This window comes from Thrips palmi, unplaced genomic scaffold (genome assembly GCF_012932325.1).
Source record: "Thrips palmi isolate BJ-2018 unplaced genomic scaffold, TpBJ-2018v1 HiC_scaffold_6, whole genome shotgun sequence".
NCBI lineage: Eukaryota > Metazoa > Arthropoda > Insecta > Thysanoptera > Thripidae > Thrips > Thrips palmi.
Genome location: NW_023144633.1, coordinates 9,927,493 through 9,949,895, shown reverse-complemented (window position 1 = coordinate 9,949,895; position 22,403 = coordinate 9,927,493). Strand labels below are relative to the sequence as shown.

The 22,403-nt window shown below is 46.5% G+C and overlaps 3 protein-coding genes across 9 annotated transcripts; 2 read left to right on the top strand and 1 right to left on the bottom strand.

Annotated features, from left to right (window-relative positions):
• The first annotated feature begins 5,768 nt into the window (after positions 1-5,768).
• LOC117651868 lies at positions 5,769-8,114 on the top strand. Its single transcript, XM_034396407.1, has 5 exons — positions 5,769-6,128; positions 6,289-6,643; positions 6,722-6,919; positions 7,002-7,347; positions 7,430-8,114. Exons 1-5 carry the CDS (start codon positions 5,794-5,796, stop codon positions 7,672-7,674), a joined length of 1,479 nt encoding a protein of 492 aa, XP_034252298.1. The 5' UTR covers positions 5,769-5,793; the 3' UTR covers positions 7,675-8,114.
• Positions 8,101-15,136, bottom strand: LOC117651866 (fidgetin-like protein 1). 5 transcript variants are annotated; one of them, XM_034396402.1, is made up of 15 exons: positions 13,968-15,136; positions 13,786-13,889; positions 12,812-13,170; positions 11,523-12,001; positions 10,755-10,836; positions 10,414-10,485; positions 10,074-10,341; positions 9,832-9,965; positions 9,461-9,643; positions 9,279-9,387; positions 9,075-9,192; positions 8,874-8,991; positions 8,602-8,730; positions 8,334-8,525; positions 8,101-8,241 (listed from the first exon to the last, which is right to left on the bottom strand). In XM_034396402.1, exons 3-15 carry the CDS (start codon positions 12,968-12,970, stop codon positions 8,110-8,112), a joined length of 2,175 nt encoding a protein of 724 aa, XP_034252293.1. In that variant the 5' UTR covers positions 12,971-13,170; positions 13,786-13,889; positions 13,968-15,136; the 3' UTR covers positions 8,101-8,109. The 5 variants fall into 5 exon arrangements, with proteins under 5 accessions (XP_034252293.1, XP_034252297.1, XP_034252294.1 ...); XM_034396406.1 differs by having other exon boundaries at positions 11,523-11,902; positions 11,948-12,001; positions 12,808-12,895; positions 13,030-15,134; XM_034396403.1 differs by having other exon boundaries at positions 11,523-11,902; positions 11,948-12,001; positions 12,812-15,136.
• Positions 15,137-18,702: 3,566 nt separating this feature from the next.
• Positions 18,703-22,229, top strand: LOC117651840. 3 transcript variants are annotated; one of them, XM_034396253.1, is made up of 4 exons: positions 18,703-18,934; positions 19,240-19,357; positions 19,435-19,532; positions 19,937-22,229. In XM_034396253.1, exons 1-4 carry the CDS (start codon positions 18,932-18,934, stop codon positions 20,924-20,926), a joined length of 1,209 nt encoding a protein of 402 aa, XP_034252144.1. In that variant the 5' UTR covers positions 18,703-18,931; the 3' UTR covers positions 20,927-22,229. The 3 variants fall into 3 exon arrangements, with proteins under 3 accessions (XP_034252144.1, XP_034252142.1, XP_034252143.1); XM_034396252.1 differs by having other exon boundaries at positions 18,710-18,751; XM_034396251.1 differs by having other exon boundaries at positions 18,705-19,357.
• The last annotated feature ends 174 nt before the right edge of the window (positions 22,230-22,403 follow it).

Here is a 22,403-nt window from a genome sequence, read left to right as displayed (position 1 = left end):
AAAAATTGGCTTTTTCCCTTTAAAAGGGGGTTTTGGGGCACGGCTTTGGAAAGTCTGACGACCTGGGCTTTCAAATTAAGAGTTTCTCACCATTTCGGTCATTTTGAGTCGGGGAACCCAGCGGAATTCTCACTTTCGCAAAATAAGAGCTGGTCTAACGAGGGGTTACCCACTCCGGGAATCGTGTGTACACTCATTCCGGGAATCGTTCGTAATTTGCTCAAAATTTTATCGAAAATCTTAAAAGTTTCAATGGAGAGGGATATATAATAGACACAAAACACTCAAAAGGTAAGAAACATCTTCAAAAACCTCTCCTTTTATGCAAGATTTGTTCAGGAATCGCGGGAATCCGGAATCGTGTGTACGCCCAAGTACCGAGTGGGTAACCCCTCGGGCGTAAACCTACCTTGTATGTATGTTGACAAAGTGAATGAACACAAATTAGATCAACTTGGAGCAATACACCTTTCGTTATCTAGGTCTGAAGTTCTGCTTTTTGACAAATTTTACAAGCTCAGAACACTTGTGTATGCGGGCACTCCCAAATTCCAAAATAAAATGTTCCTTGTAAATTTAAGTGGAAAACGAATCGACACCTTCTTGGTCGATGTACAAGCCTGGGGCTCAGAAAAAGGCCTGACCTCCTTTCACGCCTGCCTTGTGCGCCGTACGTTACAGCCTGTACAAGGTTCACCGGAGTGTTTAGCCCCTCGTTGCAATGACTGGTTTGCAGGCAAGCAGTCTTGGGACGTTTAGACGCTGTTTATGTCAGTCTGTGGGGATCAGAACCTGCGGACTCATCGCTACAACTCCGACTGCTGCTCGACTTACTTCTCCACATTCAAGGTGAGTCAGTCACACGCTTGAAACCTCACGAATTATTATGAGTATACCTGGTTAAAGATAAACGCATTATTAAAGAACACAAGACCAAGCACAATGGTATAATATTCAAGCAAATCCATTCGGTCATATGAGCCAAAAACACTTAAAAACGGCAGAAAAATACAACTTTTTTGGTACTTGCAGCTTTTTGACAAGTTTCACATCGTTTCCTATGTTGGGCACATAACGAAAGTACGTAGAAACCATTCTAACCCCCGACCCCCGTAGATTTTGATCACCAAATTCTAATTTTTGTAGGGATCACTCTCATTTCCACGGCCTGTGTAGGAAAGCGGCCTGCCGAAGGTAGGCTAGCGCCGCAGGCAAGGTAAGTTTAAACGCCAGGCGCGGATTGGTCAAAACTGGCGCAGCATCGCGAAGCCTGTTACGACCAGACACGGTCTGGCGTACATGTACCTTGTACAACAATTGCTGTTCACATTGTTTGTTCTTGTAGCGGAGGATATGGATGATTGGTTCTGTGTGGAGTGTATTAGAAAAAGAAATGATGAATTGTCAAAATCAAAACACTCTTTTATCCTCTCAGATCCACCAAATTGAACTGGAAAAGCAAGCCTTACTCATTGACATTCATAATTGATCCAGGAAGCGGAAGAAGGGGATAACTCAATTTTAGCCATTTTTCAGGAGAAACCAAAAACTGATAGCAGGGAAAACTAAAACAAAACAAATGAATGTTGCAGATGTTAATAATTTCAAAAAGGATGGAAAAATTTTGGAAAAAAAATCAAAAGTGTTAGGTTACTCAGTAGAGGATTTCTGCGGCTTATCACTTTCCGTTGAAATGGAAAACAGAGTCAGCTCACCTTATATTTCCTAAACAAAGAGGAATTTGGAGACAAGTGAAGTGGAACAAAAGTCTGCATAAAGTGTATGTTAACCTGGTGTATTTTTTGGACTTAGCTCTTTTTTCCAAATTGAAATTTAAAATTAAGGTGGGGTTAAGTTGAGTTGATTCTTTTTACACTAGATTCATAAAAATACAAGTTGAGTTGTATCCTTTTGCCAATTTGTCAAACGGACTCAGGTGGACTTCGGTTGAGTTATCTCCATTTTCCAATGAAATTTAGACCGTAAAAGGGGTTCAGTTGAGTTATACCTTTTTTCCATGTGGATTTTCTCCTAAACTCCTTGGAATTCAGTCAAACAATTTGGTGGAATGATGTAAACCATTCTAAGGCACAATAATAAAATAAAAACTCAATTTGGGGATAAGTCAAGTTATTCCCTTCTTCCGCTTCCTGGATCAATTGGCTGAGCGATAGCGAAGCCTGTTACTTCAGTGGGGTTGAAAAGTTTTGTCTGTCTGTCTGTGTGTGTGCACTACTCCTCCTAAACGGCTCGGCCGATCTCGGTGAGATTTTGCACACTTTTTGGGTATGACCTTGGCTCGGCACACGTGAAATTTCACTGTCCTAGCTCAACTGGTTCAGTTTCTATAGCCGAAAAACACCTAAAAAAAGGCGAAAAATCGAGTTTTCTGCAGGCAGATCACCTCTGTCTCGAAGGAGGGGGGGTCTGGATGGCCCAGCCCCGACAAGTTAAACAGTTACGAGGGTCAAGATCGTGTTATCTGAAGATGAAACAAGTCCATCTAGAATGAAGGGGGGCCTGGGGGGCGGACAAGCCATTGCCTGCCGAAGGCAGGCTAGCGCCGCAGGCCAAGGTAGGTACGCCAGGCGCGGATTGGAGGAACAGGCAGCGAGACATCGCGAAGCCTGTTACGACAAGACGCGGTCTGGCGTAAACCTACCTTGAGCATACTTTTTCGTTATGTCCTTTGCTCGGCACACGCGAAATTTCAATATCCTAGCTCAACTGGTTCAGTGTTTATAGCCGAAAAACACATAAAAAACGGCGAAAAATCCGGAGTGCCTCGCTACACCGACCCCTGTTTTGACCTACCCCTGATTTTTTTTCACCGACCCCTTGAAAATATCTTTTTTTTGACCGACCCCATGGAACACGGAATTATGCCGTTTTTATTACACCGACCCCGTATTTGACCGACCCCGCATTTCAACGAAGCAAAATTTCACCGACCCCTAAAATGAGCGTAAAAATTGTCCCTTCTCGGGGACCACCCACCGGAACCCCCTCCCCATAACAAACCATAGTGGATGAGAGATTTCTCATCCATGCTTGGACGCGCCGCGTATGAGAAATAGAGATTGCGTAAGTCGCCTGGTTCAAGAAAAGTAGGCCGTTTCAATTCCAAACGTACCGAAAGGTGGTTCTTAGCCTAATTTGAACACGGCGCGTCGAGTGGGCGATGTCAGGTGGGCAATCCGAACAACACAATCAGCTATTGATTGCCTTTGTATGCAAATATGCGGTGATGTCAGCGTGTTGTGCAAAGCGCCGGGAGGGTAGGCAGCCCACCGCACCCACGCCCTTTTCGGTTGCCTAACCACCGGCGGTCGCCCTAACGCCCCACAGCCCAGAAGGACGGCGTCGGCCGGGCGCTTCACCGGAGGCTCGGCGGCTCCATGGACACGCCCGTCCACCCCATCAAGGCTGTGTCCAAGGAGGGCGTCGACGCGGACCCCGCGCCGGCGGGGGTGCCAGGGACGGCCCGCACGGTGGCCCCATGGACACGCCCGTCCACACCATCAAGGCCGCCTCCAAGGAGGGCGTCGACGCGGACCCCGCGCCGGCGGGGGTGCCAGGGACGGCCCGCACGGTGGCCCCATGGACACGCCCGTCCACACCATCAAGGCCGCCTCCAAGGAGGGCGTCGACGCGGACCCCTCACCGGCGGGGGTGCCAGGGATGGCCCGCACGGCGGCCCCATGGACACGCCCCGTCCACACCATCAAGGCCGCCTCCAAGGCCGCCTCGTCGCGAACCCCGCGCCGGCGGGGATTCGATAATCCACACCATCCAGGCCGTGTCCAACGAGGGCCTCGTCGCGAACCCCGCGCCGGTCGATCGTGCAAGAGGACGGGACGTTAGAAACATCTCCGCCCGCGACGGCTTACGTGGCGGCACTCCGAACACGTGCCCGGCCAAGTGACACCACGACCGTGTCCAAAAAGGCGTGATCGCGAACCTCAGCTTTGTGGATGACCAGCGCGGTGGCTCTCCGTAGTCAAACGCACGTCGAGGCCACCGAGGCCATCTTCAAGTAGGACGGCATCGGGAACCTTAGCGGGCGGCGGGGAGGCCGGCGCGGTGGCACCCCAGATGCACGCCAGTCAACGCGGTCCACGCCGTGCTAAAGGAAGACGTGGTCGCGCACCTTGCTTGCGGAGAAGGCCGACGCGCCGGTCCTCCCGACAGCCGCACGCCCTAGCCGCCAAGGCCGCCTCTACGGCGAGCGTCATGGCGAACCTCAGCGGTGGCGATGACCAGTTCGGTGGTTCTTCCTGGGCACACGCCCGTCCAGGCCACCTAGGCCCTGCTGCAGGTAGCATTGAGCGATTCCCGAAAGCGGTTGTCGCTCCGTCTCACTCGCACCCTTATGGAAAGCCCATGAGTGCGACAGAGACAGAGCGACGAAACGACTCATCTGAATTGCTCGGCATGCACCCGCATGTCCTGGCCGCCATGGCCGCGTCCGAGAAGGGCGTCATCACGAACCTTGGTGGTGAGGTAGCCAGCGCAGTGGCTCTCTCGCCCGTCCCGGTCAACACGGCCGTGTCTAAGGACCCCCATCGCTAACTTCGCGGGTGGCTCTCTTTAGACACACGCTCTTCCGGACCACGACGGACGTGTCTAGGAACGGCGTCATCGCGCACCTCGCGCGTGCGGATGGCTGGTGTGGTTACTCCTTCTAGATATGCCCGTCCAGGCCACCACGGCCTGGACGGTTTTAGCGCGCTCCTCGCGGCCAGCATGGCAAGCATGGTGGCTGTAGCAAGACACACGCCCGTCAAGGCCATTACGGCTGCACTCGAGGACGGCGTCCTTCGAAACCTCTGTGGCGAGGACGGCCTGTGCGGAGGCACTCCGGACACGGTCCCTGCCAAGTGACACTAGAGCCGAGTCCAAGAAGGGCCCCGTCGCGAACGTCACCGGTGGTGATGCCTCATTGCACGGCGGCGCCGTGACGGCGCCTCTCTCCAGACACACGCCCGTCCAGGCCACCTAGGTTTAGCAATGGTTAGCATTAAGCGATTCAGCAAAGCGTTTGGTCGCTCTGTCACTTTCGCACCCTTATGGCGTGCTCGAGGGAATGCCCCATGAGTGCGACCGAGACGGGGCTAAGAGGATGGAAACAGCCCGTTGCATTCACCCACCCAGGCGATGATGCCAAAATTACGGTGGCACCCCTGCAGCCCCGAAGGACGGCGTCACGCGGCGTCGGCTAAATGCATGAGCAAGTGTCTGAGGGCACCGACGCCAACGAACTTTATGTGCCCCATGGCTTGAGCCGCGTTGTCGGGCACCTCACTGGCGGAGACAACCAGCACGAAGGGTCCGTCCACGCGCGCGTATCCGCCGTCTAGGCCCCCTAGACCGTGCCGGGCAGCTCCGGCGGGGAAGGCCGGCACCGCGGCTCTTCCGTAGGCACGCCTGTCCTCATGCTACCACTTCGGCCGTCCTTAGGACGTCCTCGGGCACCTTACGGACCGGGGAGGGCGGCGTGCCGACATTCCGCCGTGTTGGATTGGACGAATACGTCAGCGGGAGCCTCGCCTCCACACAGTCCACACGCACGGCGGTCCTCCCAGAGAGGACGTTCTAGTTCCGTCCTCTCAGGATCCTCCCAGATCCTCCCTTCGCAGCAGGCGATTTTTTTATCCCCGCAAAATGGGTGCCAATCGGGAAATTGCCGTTTTTTTGGGCTTTTTTTCGTTTGCGGTCTTATTTGCGTTACGGTTTTTTTTTCTTTCTTTTGTTGTTGTTTTGTGACAAAGCTGACACGGCTAGACAAGTAGAATGAATCCAAACGACCCAGACGTGTCTCTTGTCGATGGGATTCGAAAAGGGACATACATTGTCCATGGTCGTGATGGCCACAGCTACCATTACAATAGGACTATGAAAGGAGGCAGACTCAGCCTCGAGTGCATTAACTACAGGAAAAGGTGCAGGGGGCGAGCGAGTGTTGATGCTCGAGGGCAACACTTTCGGCAAACCCAGAGGCACAATCACGCCCCCAATTGGAATCTTCTGCATGAAAGAAGGCTACGAGCAGCTATCATGGACAGGTGTCGGAGCGGCGATGATAAATGTTTGCACACTATATACGACGAGGAGAGGTTAAAGTTGAGGTGAGTCCAAGGGGTGGGTGTGTAGGGGTGCACCTGTCATGTCATGATTGCTGTATCCATGCTATATTAATATCTCACGAGGCTCATGCTTGACAGAGCCGTTCGTTGAGCGTCCAACCTTTAACCTAAACCTTTCTTTTTTTATGGATTCTCCTTCCAGAACTCCAAGGGCAGCTGCTGCAAACATTCCCTTCCCAAAACTGCTGCCATCCATGCAAAGAGCTCGTAACTCCAAGCTTCCACCTCTCCCACACACTCTGACTGAGTTAGATTTGCTCTTAAGAGATCCTCGGTACAGTTTTCTTACAAAAACTTTGGATGGCGAAGACTGTATATATGCTGGGGCTTATGGTTTATCTGCAAATCGAACTCGATGCCTAATATTCATTTCGAAAAGAATGTTATTGTATTTAAGAACAAGGAAATTGTTATTGTGTGATGGAACATTTCACATTGTTCCAAACAATCTGGGCTGTAGCCAAATATGGAACCTGGTGACAATACGGCGACATCATGTAAGGCACTTGCCAATTATATATTTCTTTGGTTGTAAAGCACTGTCTTTGTAATATATCCTTTACTTTCAATTACAGGTCATACCAATTGGAAGCATCTTCATGCAATCACAACTGACAGAGTGTTATAGAGCTGCCATAACGGCCATTAAACTGCTGCTTCCGGGCTACGAGCCGAAGGAAATAATGTGTGATTTTGAAAACAGCCAACAGAAAGCATTATCCATAGAATTCCCTATCGCGCAGAGACGTGGATGTCATTTCCACTTTACAAAGGTAAATTAATAGTCTGCAGAACAAAATAAAACATGCTGCATATTCTTCTTATTGTGTGAATTAGATTCACTGTTATTTTTAGGCAAATCTTCTGCACGCAAAAGAGATGGGTCTTGCGGTTCTCATCCAGGATGATGGGGTTTGCGATAGCATTATGAGATGTTTGTGTGCTATCCCTCTCCTACATGCTGATTTTATCATAGACGGTGTCCTGGAGATGGCGGAATACACCCAAAGATCTGGGCGGTGGAACCAGTTAGGTCCATTTTTTGATTACATTGAAAGAACTTGGTTACGACCATCACGCCTCCCAATCCTATCTGTATACAAGTGCGAGCACCGAACTTCAAATGCTTGTGAATCCTATCACCACGCATTGAATGTTGCTATGGGTCAGCTGGCCCACCCAAATGTCTACAAAGTACTGTGTGAGTCAGTGGAATAATTCCTTTTCTATTGTTTTAATTATCAGTTCTCTTGTAAAGACATTTTGTTACCATGATATTGCAGCTGCTTTGGTTCGTCTTGAAGATCGATATGTTCAAGATTTGGTGGTACTGAAAAGTGGAAGGCAATCCACCCGGAACAGAAAAATGTCCTCTATTTGCAATGATGAGATTATAAAAGGACTAACAGCAGAGTTGGAGGAAGAAGAAATAAGCATCCATTCGTTCCTTCGGAAGGCATCAAGGCGGCTGCAGTCTCTCTACAATGAGGTGCTGGGACTGGTGTTGGCACCCCACCCTGTTGGCTGATCCCACTTTGGTGAAAATCCACAAAGAGAAGCTTGTACTGAGAATATAAGCCCCTTCATATTTTGTATTATTTAAAATCATTGCTGTGTAAAAAGATTGGGTCAGTATCTCAGAGGTGACAATTGCAACAAAAAAAAATAGGAGTAATAAAAATTGTACAAAATGTATTGATTACACTATTATGATACCTACTAAATAGAACACATTACAAAGAACAAAAGCGCTTTGAAAAGACACAATCAAAAAGTTATTGCTCAATGAGAGCTAAAGAGAACTAAAAAAGTTATGAGTGAGAAAAATAAGTACAGGTTGTACTAAAAGAGGACAAAAGACAGAGTTGCTGCCACTAATTAACAGGTAAAAGCCACAATTGAAAAATAATTTCTCCATAAGAGAATGCAAAAAAGAAAAAAAAAACAGTTAGAAGGGGTCACGTCATGTTGCCTTCTTCAAGGCGGTACCGTACATTTTTTGAAAAGCATAGACCTCCGTCATATCCTTGGCCGCCACAGAGGGCTTTCTTTTCTTTAATACTTCCAACACGTCATCAACGGTAAACGGTCTAATCTGAAAGAAAATTGATTGTATTACATACTTCTGTGTGTGACAAGGTTTTGATGCAGTAAGATGTTTTGTTCAGTAAAATAGTGGACACCAACCTTGTTGAGAGGAATGGTCCTGAGCTGCAAAGAGGTAAGCTCCCTGATTGGGGCTTTCGCAGCATCCTTCAGAACAGTGTGGAGGTCTGCCCCGCTATACCCCTCAGTCTTCTTCACAATCATGGACATACCATCCTCATCAATGCTGTGATTGTCATTTTTAATGTCATGTGCCATGAGTGCTCTTCTCGCCTAAGCATACAGAGGAAATTGTCATAATTGGGATTAAGAAATGTGCTAAGTACTCATGCATTTATTTTGAGATTACCTCTGCATCTGGAAGTGGGATCATGAGTCTCGATGTGAATCTTCTTCTCGCTGCTGAGTCCAATTTCTGTGGCAGATTTGTTGCTCCAATCAAAAGCACACCATCATTGTCAGAGCATGATAAGCCGTCCTGGAAAGTAAATTCATTCCTCAAAACAAAGAAACTAAGTCAATTTGGGAAAGCGAAGCCATGGGATTCTTCACTTTGCCAGGAATGAACTCAGGTTGTATATTGTAATGGGTCATATTTTTGAAACATCATAAAGGTCTTACCTGTGATGCTAAAATCTCAGTTTTCAATCTAGACAAGCATTCATTCTCCTTGCTTGATTCCCTTGATGATAATATAGAATCAACTTCATCTATGTAGATTATGGACGGGCGAAGCACTCTGCAAACCCAGACATTATAAAAAATTGTGTAGTCAAAACAAAGGAGACATTCACTCTTAAAATTACTCAAATTAATTCTTACCTTGCAATCTTAAATAGAAGCCTCACGCGCTTCTCACCAGTTCCTACCCATTTTGAAGTCACAGAGGCTGCACTGATAGCAAAGAAGGTTGCGCCTCCCAAAGACGCAAGGCATTTTCCTAAACAATTTTAAATCAAAAAACAAATATAATTAATCTTGTTTAACAAATAAGGAAACGAAGGAATTGAAGCATGCCATTCTCACCAATCAACGTTTTTCCTGTGCCTGGAGGGCCAAATAGTAGAACACCCTTTTCGGGCTTTTTCAGCCCGGTAAAGATGTCTGGGCGAATAAGTGGATTCACCACTATGTCCTGCAAGACAAAATTGCATGAAGACAAATGTCCACAAGTGTAAAGGACTCATGCCAAATCGACTGTACATTACCTGCAATGTGCGTTTCACATCATCTAAGCCTGCAATTGAATCCCATGTCACAGGTTCCTTAATTTCTAACACCTCTGCCAGGATGCTGCTTGCCATGTCCACATCCAGGTCAGGGATTTCATCTAACAATTTGCTCATTGCTAGATCTTTGTCAAAAGGTTTACCCGGACTTGAATTGTGAGGCTGCAATGTCAACAATATTTTATGGAAAGACACACTATTTATCAAATACAATAAATAGACGGTTAAAATGAAAAAAGAGGAAAGTTATTTAATATATAACATTTGATAGTTTAAAACGTAGCATCCTTATGGAAGTGTGGACGGAAGTGTGGAAGGAAAAAGTTAAGTAGATGTGAGTGAAAACTTACAAATCGAAATGGCCCTGGACTTGATGAACTAGGGCCATCAATTGCTGGAGCTCCAAAGACATCAGGTTTACCAATAGAATACGGATTGTCAGCTGTGAACTGCCTGGTAGTTTTAGAGGGTGATTCACTTAGAGCTGATGTTTGAGTGTTTCCAACCATAAAACAATAAACAAAAATTGATTAGACCAATGCGAATAAAACTTTTCTTTTGAGAACCTTAAACAACACGCACTGGAACAAACCTCTCTTTAGATTTGCAATTTCCTCTTCCTTCGCCTTCAGTTCTTGCTCCAGCTCATCCTTTCTCTTGAAAGTGGACTTCTTTCCCTTCAATGTTAGTTTGCTTGAAGCAGCAGTCGATCTGGTGACCGGCCTCTTAGGCAGAGGGCTTGGAGATATTTCCGTATTAATGTACACGATGTCATCATCATCTTCCTGCTTGGCCTTTTGACCTTTGGGCAAAGTCTCAGGGCCTTTTTCAAGCTTCATTTTTTTCCTCAACAGATTACTCTGGAACCAAACAAATACAATTAAAACAGTAGGGGCAGGAGGAAATGTGACGCGTAGTATGTAAGTACATACCTTGAAATCATCATAATTAGATTCTTCTTTCTTGGTACTTTTGATGGTGGGTTCAAAGTCATCCGAAAAATCCTGCACGCAACAGAAAAAAAATTGGTGAGTTAAAATGAAACCAGATAAATTAGTTTCACTTCTTTCAGTTAGGTATGATCTTGCCCCCAATACTCTTGATTAATAAAAAGTAATGGGAAACAAGTCATGTTGCTTCCAACAAAAAAACCAACAGCAAGTCTGGGTCCTTGCAACAAAAGAGTGTAAGTGCATAGAGAAGCATAAAAAGCATTGTATGCCAGCCCCTGAGGAAATGTTTACCAGGTACAACGGTTTCACACTTTGCTTACCGAATCCAAAGGCGACTTGAAATCGGATGACACAGGTGGAATCAAAGAGTTTTCCTCTTCCAGAATACGAGACAAGGGACCACTGAGGAAAAAAGATAAAGTTTTACAATCCTGCACTTGGTAACAATTTTCTTCTTAAAACAAGTAAAAAATCTACGAAGGGTAAAATTAAGCAAGCCTTATAATGAGGGTCTGAAAGATAACCAATGAAGTTTTCAGTTGCAAAATCCCTCGACAATGTGGATTTTCCAGGAGAAAGAGCGAAAAAGTCTGTGAAAAGTTGAATTTTACAAAAATGGACTTGTTTGAAGGTGGAGAAAAGTTAGGCCTCTCAAGTCACAATTTTCATGCTTATAAATATGGGGAAAAAATTTGAGTTTGTATTTTGACTAATGTGAAAAATTTCTCACTCATCATAACGTAAATTTTGTGCTTTATCTGAAAAATTTATCCTTATCCTTTGTTCAAGACAAACTGAAAATCCTTTTTGACAAATTTTTATCTTAATAGTCTCTGAAAATTGATACCAGTGACACTACACATTTTCAAACCTTTACAACTGTCCATTTTACACTGTTGCAAACTTGCAAGCACTACCTGTACTGAAACTACTTGTAAAGGAGTACTTTGATTTTGAAATGGAACTACAACATTCTTATCCTAGACACAGATCAAAAAAGTCAAAATTTTACCCCAAAAGGTTTAACATTACTTGAAGCTTCATCCCATCAAAACCAGCAATGACGCATCTGATGAACAATACCATACCTATCTGCGGTTGGGTCATCTGCATCTCCATTATCTTCCAACTTGAATGACTGCTTCTCTTGGCTGTGGCCACAAGACAGGAAGGTGGGAAGAGGCCGTTTTGAGGCTGATTTGCTGTGGCCTAAAATCGGGGACCTGGAGTGACTTCTAGTCTCCTTGGTGTGGCCGCGAGAAGGCGACTTGGAGTGGCGCCTGGTCTCCTTGGTGTGGCCGCGAGAAGGCGAACGGGAGTGGCGCCTGGACTCCTTGACGTGGCCGCGAGAAGGCGAACGGGAGTGGCGCCTGCTATCCTTGGCGTGGCCGCGAGAAGGCGAACGGGAGTGGCGCCTGGTCTCCTTGGTGTGGCCGCGAGAGGGCGACTTGGAGTGGCGCCTGGACTCCTTGACGTGGCCGCGAGAAGGCGAACGAGAGTGGCGCCTGCTGTCCTTGGCGTGGCCGCGAGAAGGCGACCTCGAGTGACGTCGCCTGTCCATCGTGTCCTAAGAAACATGACGGCACACTGTGAATGACTGGCAGCCCTAAAATCCGCGTCACACAGCAGACTGATTCCAAGAGTCACAATCATCGCTCTCTCTCTCTCTCTCTCTCTCGCACCTGTACGGGATGCCCCATGAGTGCGAGAGAGACAGGGCGACGAAAACGACTCTCGGAATCAGTCTGCAGGTTCCTGCTCCCTGGTCCCGTCTCTACGCGCACGCTGAAACCGGAGAACAGCCGCTTTGAGATAGCACCGGCACCGACGTACTGTACATTCGCTGAGACCTGAGACCTGAGCCAGCGGCGACCCTTTGCTATGCAGGCCTTTTCTTGGTGCCATCATGAGTGTGGCAAACAGCCTCCAAACAACGAGCGAAACAAAGGGTCAAACCCTTATAACGCACCGGAACAGCACTCCGACAACGAGGCCCCCGGTGGGATTCGGCTGTTTAACTTTTCCTTTGGTCGCCGCGGGCTCAGGTCTGAGCGAATGCACAGTACCCGGTTCTCGCGGTACCGGACCGCCGGACGATGCACTTATAACCTCATAGACAGTCACTTTGCAATCGACAATACATTCGTTTAAAATTAAAGTTACAGAAGAAATGGGTTCTTCCGCTGAACGAATGCGTTGAAGCGCTCACGCTACAGCAACACGCTTAACCTGGGTAAGGTGCTCTCAGTCTCACACACTGAACTACAATTTCTGTGCTCTTTCAATGACTTTCAGTACTGTAGCACTAAAACCTGTATCCGACTAACTTAGGTTGTAATGATAAAAACGAGAAATAATCTCCACTGAACTTACTCACTTTCGACGTGCTCTTTCCCTGCTGGAGGACAATCCGAATGTGCGTTTGAGTGTTGAGGTCTGGCAGGTTAGCCAAGTTTGAATTCTGAAATACACGAATGCAAGAAGGATATCGAATGGAGTTAAGAGATTTCTGGATTTCGCCATTAATTTGAAACATAAATAAGGAAACCACAAATACATTCCTGGCATCAAGTGATATTAAGATGTATATCTTACCTAAAAGTTGAGAGTTAGGCTTAAAATTTTGTTGTAGTGGTAATGAGCTTATCGGCAGTTTACATCTGCGAATAATGTGGGGACATAAGGGAATTGCCCGATCTCTCACACATTCATTTCTTTGTCTGCATCGTCTGCATTCTATCCGAATTGAATAACAGAAACAACTTAATAGTACCTTTTGCAGAGCATAAAATCATGATAAAATTTCTGAGTGATAAGCAATGGTTTAGAGTTTTTCACCATCACACGAAATCCCTTATAAATGTAATGGGACATTTTACCAACACAGGAGAAACTTTAGACATACCGTAGTAAACTTTAAAAAATTGGATCTTATTACTTAAAATTGCGACCAAAAAATGGACAAACACCAGAATGAGTTCAAGAAAAGGACATGTTCAACGCCTTCATAAAGTAAAGTTTAAGAGAGAACGAATAATTGGGACAGTCGAAAGAAGAACACAAATCAAAATCATAGAAACATATTCTAAGATAACAAACTGAAATGTCGATATGAAAAGAATCTTACTGCGTTGGAAACTGTTTAAATTTTCACTTATGAATGTCACCAAGCACATCATCATACCCATTGCGCTCCCTCTTGAGATCATTGACATTAGTTATTTTTATTAGAAATATCATATTTTTAAGTGTCTTAGATTAGAAATAGGCATTATCAAACTATTACTACGCAAAGAACAACCTCAAATCCAGGTGATAAAAAGACACTTGTGTGATGGTGTGAATACACACCAGAATAATTCTGGACCTTTAAAGCTAAACAGCTGATTCATTGTTGAAAGAAAATTCTTTGCCTTCTCAGTATTGCTCTCTGTCATGACGTTTGAACATCAGGGCTGAAAGAAACAGTTCATTAAACTACTTAACTGACATTACAAGTAGTAAGAAGCTCCTACCTTAATTGTTTTCCTTACATTCAGATTTTTAATGAAGCATACACATCATCTCTTTTTAACAGCTCCTGTGCACTTGCTATAGCTTCATCAATACAACTCCCAAAATCTCCATTTGAACCAACAATGAAATTAGGTGGAAATTTTTAACTTGACCATGATCATAATGATTTAAAGAGGAGTTTTGACTAATGTTTCATCAGATGAAAAATAATACAGGTATTGTAAAAAGGAGGTGATATTTTATTACTAAGTTATTTAGGATTTATTTGCCATGAGTTCAAGGCTTGAAACTTTCAAGGTATTCGTAATGGAAGTTCGAGGCAGCATCAAACACATCAACACAAAACTTCACAAGTGGGAGACTTACGAAGAGTTGGATTCCCTAACTATCGGTCTCAGTGCTTTCATTGGTGCACTACTTATTATCTACGTTGGTTTTGTAAACAGCAATGTAATTCCAGTCACTTTCTCAATGAACCTTTCATTCTGTTCACTAGTTTGACTCATTTTAAAACCAAAAACCATTTAAAATAAAAAAAAAACGAAAAAGAAAATGCACATTAGACTGGACATAAATTGAGAAAATCAACCAAAATTAAAATATTGTGCCATAACGAGCTCAAGACTACAAAAAAAAGGATGCACCCGCATTTCAAAGACTCATACCAAGTTCATAGTAAAGCATGTAAAAAAAAAGGTAAAAAGTTTTCAGAAATACGCACCTGAAAGACACATACAATGACGAAAGCACAAGAGCACTCCTACAGCCTTCAAGAAGACCCTAAAGTCACGTCTCCGCCACCCGGTTCCAGATCCATGAAGGGACACAAAGAGTCCCCCGCGGCAAGCCCGGCCGTCGGCCCCCGCGATGCTACGCCGCCGTCCAGGACTCCACCAGGACCGCGCCGTCGAACTGCGTCCTGGACAGCACGGCCGCCCTAGCCACGGAGACCCCCGTGCTGAACCCCGCCGACGAACTGCGTGCTGCCACCGCGCCGAAGCCCTCCGCGACGAGAAGAGCACCGTGCTGAACTCCGCCGACGAACTGCGTGCTGCCACCGCGCCGAAGCCCTCCGCGACGAGAAGAGCACCGTGCTGAACTCCGCCGACGAACTGCGTGCTGCCACCGCGCCGAAGCCCTCCGCGACGTGAAGACCGCCGAGCTGAGCCCCGCCGACGAACTGCGTGCTGCACAGCGCCGCCGCCCTCCGCGACGTGAAGACCGCCGTGCTGAACTCCGCCGGCGAACAGCGTGCTGAACTGCGCCGCCGCCCTCCGCGACGTGAAGACCGCCGTGCTGAACTCCGCCGGCGAACAGCGTGCTGAACTGCGCCGCCGCCCTCTGCGACGTGAAGACCGCCGTGCTGAACTCCGCGGCGAACAGCGTGCTGCACAGCGCCGCCGCCCTCCGCGACGTGAAGACCGCCGTGCTGAACTCCGCCGACGAACTGCGTGCTGCCACCGCGCCGAAGCCCTCCGCGACGTGAAGACCGCCGAGCTGAGCCCCGCCGACGAACTGCGTGCTGCACAGCGCCGCCGCCCTCCGCGACGTGAAGACCGCCGTGCTGAACTCCGCCGGCGAACAGCGTGCTGAACTGCGCCGCCGCCCTCTGCGACGTGAAGACCGCCGTGCTGAACTCCGCCGGCGAACAGCGTGCTGCACAGCGCCGCCGCCCTCCGCGACGTGAAGACCGCCGTGCTGAGCCCCGCGGACGAACTGCGTGCTGCACAGCGCCGCCGCCCTCCGCGACGTGAAGACCGCCGTGCTGAGCCCCGCCGACGAACTGCGTGCTGCACAGCGCCGCCGCCGTCCGCGACGTGATGAGCGCCGTGCTGAACTCCGCCGGCGAACAGCGTGCTGAACTGCGCCGCCGCCCTCGCGACGTGAAGACCGCCGTGCTGAACTCCGCCGGCGAACAGCGTGCTGAACTGCGCCGCCGCCCTCTGCGACGTGAAGACCGCCGTGCTGAACCCGCCGACGAACTGCGTGCTGCACAGCGCCGAATGCCTCCGCAGTGAGACAAGACTGAGCCCGCGACGAACTGCGTGCTACACCGCGGCACTCCGCGACGTGAAGACCGCCGTGCTGAAGCCCGCCGACGAACGCGTGCTGCAACATGCGCCGCCGCCCTCGCGACGTGAAGACCGCCTGCTGAACTCCCGACGCGATACAGCGTGCGGCCCCTAAAAAACGCGCCGTCCCTGCGCGCTGAAGACCGCACGTCGCTGCAGCCACCGCGGACCGCGTGCTGCACCTCAGCGCCGTCCGCCCTCCGCGACGTGATGAGTCGCCGAGACTGCAAGCTGTTCAAGCGCCGCTTTCCGGGCGCCACGGATAATAACGTAATACTTTTGGAACACGCCGTCATGTCGCTCCGATTCCCCTTCGTATTTTGCAAAAGCCACAATTGACCTCGCATACCCGAAACGCATTTTAGCGCGCCGTAACGGGACTCAAAATGGAGCGCTCTGTGAACTATTGGTCCTGTGAACCGCCGCTGTCGCCACGGACCCCGTGACGTGAAGACGCCTGAGCCGTCGACAACTGCGTGCGACAGCTGCGCCGCCCTCCGGGACTAACCACCGAGCTGAACCGCGCAAGCGTCTGAACTGGGCCGTCTCTGGACAAGACCGCCTGCTGAACTCCGGCGACACGTGTGAGACCCCTCGGCTGAAAGCCCTGAGCCGTCGGCACTGCGTGCTGACAGCGCGCCGCCTCCGGGACTGATGGCCACGGCGAACCGCGCCGCTCCCCCCACCACTGCGTCCTGGACAGCACGGCCGCTGTCGCCACGGAGACCCCCGTGCTGCAAGCCCGGCCGTCGCACTCCGCGACGCTGCGCCGCCGTCCGGGACTCCACCAGGACCGCGCCGTCGAACTGCGTCCTGGACAGCACGGCCGCTGTCGCCACGGAGACCCCTGTGCTGCAAGCCCGGCCGTCGCACTCCGCGACGCTGCGCCGCCGTCCGGGACTCCACCAGGACCGCGCCGTCGAACTGCGTCCTGGACAGCACGGCCGCTGTCGCCACGGAGACCCCTGTGCTGCAAGCCTTCGTTAGCCGTCGCAATCCGCAGAGCTGGTCGACGGATTGGCACTAACCAGACCGCCGTCGAACTGCGTCCTGGACAGCACGGCCGCTGTCGCCACGGAGACCCCGTGCTGCAAGCCCGGCCGTCGCACTCCGCGACGCTGCGCCGCCGTCCGGGACTCCACCAGGACCGCGCCGTCGAACTGCGTCCTGGACAGCACGGCCGCTGTCGCCACGGAGACCCCCGTGCTGCATGTCCGTCCGTCGCCCTCCGTGGGGTCGATGGCATCTGCGCCGCTGTGCTGCTTGAGTCTTTCTACCCCTGGCGTTTCTGCAAGAGTCAAGTTAGTTAGCGTAATGGCAGAGTGGTCGAGGATTGGCACATGAACTATTAATGTTCAATTTATAAATTGCTTGGTTGGGTTTTTGAAATAGGGTGCATCCTTGGACCAATTTGGTTGAGTTATTCACACTTCATAAGGTATGTTATATAACATAATTATGCCTGTTTACGTACGTAAATATCATCAAAGAGAAGGAAATTATTTTATTTCACCTATTTCTGATAGATATTCCACCAACATTGAATGAAGTCAAGCGCCCTTTCCCTTGTTCAACTTTACTCAGCTTGTCCCAAAGTATTCTTAGAACATTAGATACATACCTCTCCAAGACGCATAACTTACCAATTCAGTTTTAAAAAAATATTTAAAAACATGGTTCATTCTGCCCTTAACATAATTCACTCTACTCTGATCTTCCTGTAGCAGATAGAATGGCACAAACTAAAAGACAATATTTTTAGGATTAACTTCAACTCCAAAACCTACTTTGTTGAACAGAGCAACACAAATTTTTTGTAAACAATCACTAGTAGTTGTACTCTACTACATAAGATACCTGGTACTTTGATTGGCTGAAACTTATTAAATTGATTTTGTTAGCGATGTTGCTGCTGGGCGCAGTTACAAGATAAAAATCAAGTCCAAACCAACGTTGCAACAAACATATTATTTTCTTCACTTTTTTGCAATGATTACTTTAGTAGAAACAGATGGGAATGATTTTTTACTGATGAGACCACACCTCAAATAAAATAAACATCCCAATTTCATAAGTAATCACAGGTGCAACCCAACAGTCTCCGTTACTGCTTTCTCAAGCACTAATTTCAACCGGCAATAATTATGTGTGTAGCTGTGTGGAGACAACCACTTTAGCATGGTTGGAAAACAAAAATCACAAGGACCACAGGAACTTTGATGTTTACAAGTCGCAACTGGAACAGTTTCTTCATGGTCCTGTTACGGTGACTCAGCATTCTTTTAGAGGTCAAAATGTGCACTGTACACTGCTGATCTTGCGCCACTAAAACCACATAAAATCTTTATGTTGTTAACCGGTTGTAGTTGAAAGCTGAAGTCGTCGCACCACCGTACTGACTGTTCCTTCACAGATGCCACCAAGAAATGCTATTCTCACGCGCAATGGTGAAAACGATAAATAAAATATTCTCTTCCTTTCATGAACGCAATATGGCAGAACACACATATCTTCAATAGTTATTTTTCCATGTTTGAAAGCAGCTTGGACGAAAGGTGTTGTCCGTGCCCGCGCGTCGTATACCTGTCGTACTGTACTGTGTACTGTGTACAGTCGTAGTTATTCGCACATGACCTGCCAATAGTGTGAAGTACCCTTGTGTGCAGTCGGTGGCCTTGGCCTTGGTCCTGTCAAAAGCAGCCGATCATTTCTCCATGATTTCTCTCGCAGTCCGTTCTTCCTGGTTCTTCCATTCCTGATCACATTTTCTATTGCAGTGGTTGTTTGCATTCATATACTTATGGTATAGGTTCTACATAATCAATTTTCACAAATTACTGCTCAGTATCAGTCTGAAAGCTGCGAGCAAGGGAAGAATGGCTGTCCCATAACCTTATAAATCATAAACAATGGTTGGTGTTTTCAAATGGTTTGCTCTTCTTAAAGCTGTTCGATGCTATGTTTGAAAAGGACAAAATTAAACGAAAGTGGAAGGTTCAGTTCATCGGCTAATATGATGAATCCGTAGAGTTCATGGGATAATATGATGAATCCATAATGCACTTGAAAGTTGACGTTATAACAAAGTTTTAATGCTGGCCAATCGAGCACCAAAGGCTGTTCAATTTCTCAAATGGTTCACTATTGCTCAGTCCCACAATGTAATGGCAAATGGAGTAGTACTTCTAACCTTCTGAGATTTCATGGATTCCCAAAGGATGAAGACATAAGCAAGCTGTGGCAAAGGGCAATAGGATGTCTTGTACCACCCACTAATTCAATGAAGGTATGCAGCAAGCATTTCAAAGCGATTGATTACCAGACAGTATTGCCAGGTGTGTATGTATTCTTATTTCAATTGATGTACCAGTGGTGGCATTGAATTCATTGTATTGTGTATCTCTTTCTGCAGGGTGCAAGCGTCTGAAAAGATATGCTGTTCCATCTTTATTTTTACCTACGAAGGTTGATGCCTTTTCACAAACCAACAGCAATGTTGATACAGTTAGAGTAAGTAAAAAGTAAAGCCATGGTGTCTTATGGATTTGCCATTCGTTTCATGGCCCTGTTGAAGAGTTAGCTTCTCATTGATACTTTTTGTAATTTTTTTACGAATGTGGGATATCCTCTTTATTGGGTCCTTCAAAACAAGCGTCCTCAATTTATTTATTGTTATTCCCTTGATTCCCTTAATTTTGGCTTAGGAGAGGATGATACAAATTTCAGAATGTATATTTCACTTACAATATCAGAAAAGTACATTTCTTTGTGTGTTGCTCGGCACAACCTGTGGACTCGAATGTAACTTCATTTCATTTGTGCTACCTTGGACATACAAAGAAACTTTCCTTGATACAAGTGTTGTAAATGAAGATGCAATAATTTCTGAACACCTTTCATGTTGCTTTCTGCAGGTGTCATCAAGGAACCATAGTTCTCCAAACGAAGTGGGGAGTGAGTCCCACAGACAGCTCACGTATGCTTCCAAGCCTCTACAATCTGCTACTGAAATTCTACCAGCCTCAGAGGAAAGCACCTGGGTGAAAGTGGAAGTAAAAGAAGAATTGAACTTGAGCCCTTCAATGCATTTCAGTCATAAAGAGTGGTCTAACATGTTGAATGATTCTGAATTCTACTATCTTAGCGGCATTTCCAAAAATTGCTTTCAAAGTCTTTTTGTCATTTTGACTGGGGAACCGCTTACTCTACCCTCTTGTAATATGGCTGCGCAGGAGCAGTTGTTACTAACTTTGTGCAAGTATAAGCACAATTTTCCATACCCTTTTCTAAGCATATTTTTCAAAATGGAACAGAGTGATGCTCTTGCTGTGTTTTCATTTTGGACTTATCATATGTTCAAAACATTGAAATTATATTTTGGGATGGCATTAAAGGCCGATAGCAAAGATAACCAATCTCAATCTGTCACAGTAGGTGTTGTAAAAGTGCCTGTATTGCAGTCCCACTGGGATCGTCATACTGGCTGTGGGAAAAGTTATAGTCTCAAGTCACTTGTAGTGGTAGATGATGAGAGTCAATCTGTAGTGCTCTGTTCTAAGCTATACGGGAAATTAACAAGTAATGATTTAATTTTGCATGAGATGGAATTTCAGCAGTGTTTCACTCCAAGCACATCCATTACATTACAGGGGCCTTTAAAAGGATCAGCATTTGTGTTGGATGGAAAATATCGTGTAAGTTTATCAGAGAATGCACAACAATGTCTGTGCAGTGAGGGAGGAGAATCCACCATGTGCCTGCTCTCATCTTTTCTGCTTAATAAATGTTTTCAATGTCTTATGGAAGTTCACAAAATTTTATCTGATGGCATCCCACCCAATCTCTTAACTATGTCATCAGAAATTTTCTTCAATTGCATGATGCTGTTTAACTTTGCAAAATGAAAAAACAAATTTTATTTATAATTCATTTTTTCCCTGAGATTTTGTGTTTAATAGCTCACGGATGTCAAAAAGTACCGAATGGTCAAATTTTATTTGTTTTGTATAACGTGGGTGAGATGTGTTCTTTTACTTGCAAGTAGGCTTTAAAAAAGTCTTAGGAAGATGGAACTTTGCCTGATTGTGATGTCCATTGTCCATGTTGAACGGTTTCTTGGAATAGTACCACTTTAGTGGTTTTCAGAGCGCTAGGTAAAAATCTTCCAGTGTCTTTCATTGAGACGGAAAGTCTTGAATTTTTGGGGGGGTTATCCTTACGATGTACTCAAAAGATGTTAGTGAGGAAATTTTCAATTTCAACTCTGGTTCTAAGTTAGATATTTTTAAATTTTGATAAGTTTAAAAAGTGAATTTTTTGCCTTATTTCCAAACTTCTTTGTATCTGTAGGCAGCAGTAGGGCTCTTATTGAGAAATCCTCAAGAAAATTTGCCAACAAATCATCAAAGAAAATATTCCATGTAAGATGACTCATGTATGTGTCAACCAGGAACGCATGAAGTCTTCTAGGACAACATTTTTTGTTGACTGAGTAAAGCACTGCAGTCGAGTGCATAAGCTAACGACAACTGATCGCAATGTCATTTCTTTCTAAATGATAAAGAAACTACCCACTTAGCTTAAAGGTGTTCAACCTGTTGCATCTGAAACCTTCTATGCACATTCTTAGCTAAGAACTTTAATTTAAAATACTGCATTTGTCAATTTTGGCCATTTTTCCACCAGGGTCTTAGTTGTTCTTAAACTGCATCACAATATCTCAGAGGTCCTCATCCCTACAAAGGAATTCTGTGACACACAACAAACTTTGGAACATAAGATTTTACTCTAATAAGTTAGATGATTTGGTACATTAAATTCTTATAGTAATTTGTCTCTTAGACGGTAAGATAAATACTAGTAAAATGGTAGGCATATCCACGTTCATATGCCAGAAGATAAAGCTTGGGAACACTTAGGTTTGCCACAAAGTAATTTGGAAGAAACGATTGAAAGCTACAAAAATCTCCTTCGCTTGAAAACTTATGTGAGTTGAGCCAGCTCTTAAGGTAAAAAATCAATTGTGGGTCACAAATCAGTTGTGAGCCATTGTTTTGACGGGCTGCTACAATTCCATGGAAGAGCGAATCAATTTCAATTTCGGTATGGGTCTTCCCTCAACTCCAACAAGAACTTTGGATATGAGTTAACTAATGAAGTGTAACTTCTGCCTCAAATATTTACTATTAAACCAAAAAGAACTACAGAGAATAGTAATTGTTTCTTTATTACATTTACCTTTATTCCTTCTCCCTTCCCTAAGCCATATGAGGATGGTCTGGTTCAGATAATATTGTCAGTTGGTCGTCTCCGCCATTGAGGTGTCCGACAACGAGACTCAAGCCATAGAGCACACAAGAGCTGCCTCCGGCGAATTGTGGT

Coding starts and splice junctions, on each gene's coding strand:
- LOC117651840 (XM_034396251.1), top strand. CDS start 19,156: ATGGTTCACTATTGCTCAGTCCCACAATGTAATGGCAAATGGAGTAGT. Junction 19,358..19,434: donor TTACCAGACAGTATTGCCAG/GTGTGTATGTAT, acceptor CTCTTTCTGCAG/GGTGCAAGCGTCTGAAAAGA. Junction 19,533..19,936: donor GCAATGTTGATACAGTTAGA/GTAAGTAAAAAG, acceptor TGCTTTCTGCAG/GTGTCATCAAGGAACCATAG.
- LOC117651866 (XM_034396402.1), bottom strand. CDS start 12,970: ATGTTTCAAATTAATGGCGAAATCCAGAAATCTCTTAACTCCATTCGA. Junction 9,966..10,073: donor AATTGCAAATCTAAAGAGAG/GTTTGTTCCAGT, acceptor CTCAAACATCAG/CTCTAAGTGAATCACCCTCT. Junction 8,992..9,074: donor CTTCTATTTAAGATTGCAAG/GTAAGAATTAAT, acceptor CTGGGTTTGCAG/AGTGCTTCGCCCGTCCATAA.
- LOC117651868 (XM_034396407.1), top strand. CDS start 5,794: ATGAATCCAAACGACCCAGACGTGTCTCTTGTCGATGGGATTCGAAAA. Junction 6,129..6,288: donor GAGGAGAGGTTAAAGTTGAG/GTGAGTCCAAGG, acceptor TTCTCCTTCCAG/AACTCCAAGGGCAGCTGCTG. Junction 6,920..7,001: donor GTCATTTCCACTTTACAAAG/GTAAATTAATAG, acceptor TGTTATTTTTAG/GCAAATCTTCTGCACGCAAA.